At 44.1% G+C, this 5,556-nt stretch overlaps 1 protein-coding gene across 1 annotated transcript in view; it reads left to right on the plus strand.

Annotated features, from left to right (window-relative positions):
* The window catches only part of cubn (cubilin (intrinsic factor-cobalamin receptor)), a 134,683-nt gene that overhangs the window by 100,252 nt on the left and 28,875 nt on the right, over nt 1-5,556 (plus strand). Inside the window, exon 36 of the mRNA XM_046061003.1 lies at nt 4,466-4,640. Coding sequence (XP_045916959.1) covers nt 4,466-4,640 — 175 coding nt within the window. The remainder of the gene's footprint in view (nt 1-4,465; nt 4,641-5,556) is intronic.

The following is a 5,556-nucleotide window of genomic DNA, read 5'->3' on the forward strand; positions in this document are numbered from 1 at the left end:
GGGGGGGGGTTCCTCTGGGAGTGATCCCCTCCCGTTGTGGAGACAGACCTCTTTATCAGGCTGGGGTGCAATCTGGCAGCGCGGAACCATCAGGGGCCGATGGAGCAGCCAACAGAAGTTAAAGCACATCAAAAATATATAAATAAAATTGAATTGAATAAATGTGCTCGAGCTCAGAGCAATACATCTGGCACTGTGGCACTTTCTCCCAGCATTGAAAGGCCGGCATGTTGTCATCCAGATGGACAGCACCTGTGTTTCTTCACTTTCTGAGCCTCAGGGCCATACATCTCCCGGGCACACAGAACAGTGCGGCAGATGTCAGGGAGACTGGAGACTCCACCAAGAGGTGGTGGAAATGATTTGGAGCCAATATGGCAAGGCAGAAGTGGATATCTTTGCCTCAGAAACATCAACACCATTGTCCCCTCTGGTACTCTCTAAGGGAGAGGACTGGTCCTTTAGAGCAGGATGCCTTAGCTCATGCGTGGCCAGCGTGCCTTCTGTATGCCTTTCCTTCACTCATTCGGGTGACGCTGGAGAGGGTCCGACAGGGAGGCCACAAACTGCTGCCAGTGGCTGCCAACTGGCCGGGGAGGCCATGGTTCCCAGTGCTTCTGAGGTTGCTCAGTGGGGAGCCATGAGAGACCGGACCTTCTCTCTCAGCTGGGGGGACGCATATGGCATCCGAATCCAGACCGCCTTCAGCTGTGTGTCTGCCTGGCCGAAGCCAGGACCCACTCCTGGCAACTTGTGACCAGTCAGTGATCAGTTCAACTGCTCAGTTACCAGCATTCTGTGTTTCCTGCAGTTGTTGTTGGATGGCGGCAGGTGCGCCTCAACATTGAAAGTGTATGCAGCTGCCATTTCAGCGGGGCACGTGAGAGTGGACAACCGCACAGTGGGGTCACACTATCTGTTTAGTCAGTTCTTGAAGGGCGCACAGAGGCTTAGACCATCAGGTGTCACTGTAGTGCCACCATGGGACTTGAAGGTGGTTTTGAGATCCTTGGGTCTGCTCCCATTTGAACAGCTAGGACAGACAGAGTTGAGGTGGTTGTCTGCTAATACAGCATTTCTGCTTGCTGTCACATCAGCAAAGCGAGTGGGAGAACTGCATGCCCTATCAGTGAGCCCGAGATGCCTGCGTTGGTACCCAGATGGGTCAGGAGTTACTCTCCTACCGAATCCGTACTTCCTGCCAAAGCGGGGACCTTCCTCGCATGTAAACCAAGCCATCGAGTTGGCTGCATTCAGTCCACTCGGCTCATCTGAAGACACGGAAGAACTGTCACAGCTACTGTGTCCAGTTCGGGCCCTAAAGGCTTATGTGGAGGCCACTGCCGAGGTACGCAAGTCTGACAACCTTTTTGTTTGCTATGGGGGTTGTAGAAAAGGTGAAGCTCTATCAAAGCAGAGACTTTCCAATTGGATTGTGGATGTGATTATGCACGCTTATAGGTCGCAAGGCCTGCCGGCACCTAGTAAGGTTAAGTGTCACTCTACTTGGAGTGTGTCCACATCCTGGACGGTCGTGAGAGGGGTCTCTCTGCATGACATCTGTACTGCCGCAAGCTGGGAGTCTTCATGTACCTTCGCTCACTATTACCTGAGGGTTTTATACTGGGGCGTGCGCCCTACGTCATCGCATGACCACAAGTGACTTTGTTGGTATAATTACTCGACCTGCAAATGCGAGATGGAGACATCCAGTGCTAAAGCTCCGCCGTCTGGCTGTCATCCAGAATTCATAGAACCGTAGTTACATTAGTAACTATTTACTACTCGATTTATAATACAGTACATGCACATCCAACGTTGATTTCCCTTTATAAATAACAATCAACTTGAAACTTGGCGCATGTGAGCCAGCTCCTTGTCCAATCCTTTAAACCCCAATAGTTGCCTATAAATGGTCAGTGAAACGCCCCTCATTACTATAAATATGTACAGACTACATGTAGAAAAGGACGGCAAATTCTGACAGAAAAGCTAAAGAAGAAATTTAACCCATAGTGACACTGACATTGTTTTTGGTGATGTTGAAGCAAGAAAAATTATGTTGTTTGGTTGGTAAAACACACATACACGCAGTGCTTGGAGAAAAGGGGGCACCAAAGCTCAGCCCCCTTGATAACTGATCTGCAGAAAGACGTGTCCCTCCTGAGTAGTAACCGTTTTGGGAGGGGGACACATAAATTCACTCACACACACTGGATGACCCAGGTACATCATTTGGATTCCCTTGTTTGAAAAGAGAGTAAACCAAGTGCATTCCATTTGTGTTTACACAAACACTCAGTTAACGAGGCTGCCGATAAGTTAAAAGAAATATGACTTATGTGACATAAACGGTACACTGAAAGATTCACTCAATTAATAGTGTTACATTTTTTCCATACCGTGTTTTTACAAGCAGCACATCACATCCACACGCTGGTGAACAGTGTTTGGCTTCATTACAATAAAGCAACGAATATCTGCGCTCATATTTGCTCAACTGGGTCAAGGAAAATGGCATCAGTTTAAATGTAATTTGTCCTACTGTTCACCTTATGTATGAGAATAGATTGCACTGCATGCATTAATTGATATAATTCTAAATTCAGGGAAAATCAATCAAACGGGTGGTGTTGAAGTACGACGACTTCACCGGGTCCGTTGATGAGAAGAGAGACAGTGCCTTAAGTTTCGTGACCTTTATTACCAAACCAAAAGCATTTGCAGATATATATCTGGAGACTCCTCTCACCAACACAGAGTCTAATCTGAAGCAGTAAGCAGAGGAGTCTGTCTCTTCCTATGCAGCCTGACAATTTATAGAGGTAACTGTACCCAGAGTGGTGTGTCTGTGTGTCCGTGTGATTAGTGATATGGATGTGTGTGCTTGTGATTGGGTGTGGATGATTGAATCACCATGTATGGTGTGTGGATGATTGAATCACCATGTATGGTATGTGTTTGTGTCAACACAACTTCCTCTTATCTAAGCCTCACAAACTAGTATTGCAACACAAGTTACATAAGATATAAAGAGAGCATTATGTATCCTTCTCACAGTGGTTATTCAGAAAGTCTTTCATCTGTTTTGCAAATGAACATATAATCATATAATCTTAAATTATTAAGTTTTATTGGCCTATAATAATCAGAGGTAATATTTCAATTTATTTTACACAATAGTATCTATTTGAAACGTTTCATCCTTCAGCCATGTGAGTCACCATTTCTGATTTCTCCAGTTTCTGAGCGTATGCATGCCTCAGAGTTTGCGTGGAGGGTATTGATCACAACCTTTGCTAAATGAGACCCCGAGTCCCTGGCGAATAAACCAGTAAAAATCCTACAAATTACTGTCGTGAAAAATTCAAGACTTGGGCCAGATGAAAAATCTTGAACTTTTACCAACATGTTTATTCTCAACAGAAATAGACACCACTTAGAGTACAAAAGTTTCACAGGAGAGGGTCAGAGATTGATGGAAAATAGAGCCCCATTCTGTTACCAGAACAGAGACCCGAGTTGACATGAAGCCATGTAACAACTGACTTTCAACTTCTTCTGGACCTCCTTTTGTTGCAGGAAAGAGAGCCAAGAGATTTCTTGGCTCTCTTTCCTGCTCTGCCTGGATCTGGTAAAAATCCCAGATTTTTCATTTTCTGACCTTTCAGCATTTGGTGGATTATTATTTTCACTATGACTGTTGCATTCTTAGCCTGGCTACAATGCTTCCCCTCTCTGCTGTGTGTCCTTCTCTACCTCTGCCCAACAGCACACATGCCTGCTTACACACACACACACACACACACACACACACACACACACACACACACACAGGTCCTTGTTGAGTTTTAACACTGTGATCTTAACTTTAGCTTCTACATTACTAAATTCCTGGGGTGGGAATGATTCAACCTTAGATCAATAACCTCATCATTTAAGGCAATAACAATCAAACTATAACATAACTATGATTAAGATAAAAAATAACACTTTAAACGATATCAATGTAGACTATAATTGCTCTAATAATTAATAACAATTTAGACTATAATGCTCTAAGAATTTACACATCACTAATATGACTTCTTACATCTTGTTTATATCCCCAAAGCAAACTCGGGATCTGTAGTTCCAAAACATAGAGCATGATTAGTTGTTTTTGTTGGGTGGACGCAGTTATCTCGATTTTGCCTGAGCTCATCTGAAGTTAGAAGGGTTTCCTTTTCAGTAATTTGATTTGGTTTTGGGCTTGCTGTAATCGGTTGCACTTTAACCTTCTCCTCAATCACATTGCAGCTGATCACATGAAGTTTCTCTCTTCTGAGATGTATGTGCAGTGCAATTCACATTCTTCCTGAAGCTCGTTGTTTCTATACCATTGATACCACTTTAAAACTATGTATTTACTATCAAGGTTGATGCTGGTCAATATTGCAAAGTTATTCTTTCTCTGTTTCTGCAGCATGTGGAGGCTTCATAGAGCTGAATGACAACGATCCTCCCGGGTATATCACTTCACCTAATTATCCTCAGAACTACCCCCAGAACATTGACTGTGTCTGGGTGGTAACTGTGCCTAACGGAGAAGCTGTCCAAATTGACTTTCAGGATGAATTCTACATTGAACCCTCTGGCAGGTATGGCTGCTACTTTCCTTTCAGGCTGTTATTTTTAGGGCCCGAGCACGACCGTGTGAGGTCCGTATTGAATTTGCTAAGATTATATATATATTTAGGGCCCGAGCACGGCCGTGTGAGGTCCCTATTGAATTTGCTAAGATTATATATTTTTAGGGCCCGAGCACGACCGTGTGAGGTCCCTATTGAATTTGCTAAGATTATGTTTTTAGGGCCCGAGCACGACCGTGTGAGGTCCCTATTGAATTTGCTAAGATTATATATATTTAGGGCCCGAGCACGACCGTGTGAGGTCCCTATTGAATTTGCTAGGATTATTAGGGCCCGAGCACGACCGTGTGAGGTCCCTATTGAATTTGCTAAGATTATATTTAGGGCCCGAGCACGACCGTGCGAGGTCCCTATTGAATTTGCTCGGATTATACATTTTTAGGGCCCGAGCACGACCGTGCGAGGTCCCTATTGAATCTGCTCGGATTATTTTTATTTTTTTTATTTATTTATTTTTTTTTTTCTGCAAAGTAGGCCCAAATGACATGGCCTAAACATACTCGAAAACTCACCAAAATTTGCAAACATGTCAGAACCGGTGAAAAATTTCGTATTCTACAAGTTTCGCACATGGGCGTGGCAAAATGACTCGCTAGCGCCACCTTGAAAATTGGAAATGATTAGCCCCTCGTTCACGTTCAACCTACATGTACGAAATTTTCTGGGGACATGTATCGTATCAAGACGCACAAAAAAGCCTCAAGAACCCATAGCCTAAAGTCAACAGGAAGTCGGCCATTTTGAATTTTATGGCCATTTTTGGATGATTTACACACTTCGTACTTTAACGAACTCCTCCTAGGGATTTAGTCGGATCGACGTCAAATTTCTGCTGTGCCTTCTAAAGGCATTGACGATGAAAAGT

Source organism: Micropterus dolomieu, linkage group LG01, assembly GCF_021292245.1.
Source record: "Micropterus dolomieu isolate WLL.071019.BEF.003 ecotype Adirondacks linkage group LG01, ASM2129224v1, whole genome shotgun sequence".
Lineage (NCBI taxonomy): Eukaryota > Metazoa > Chordata > Actinopteri > Centrarchiformes > Centrarchidae > Micropterus > Micropterus dolomieu.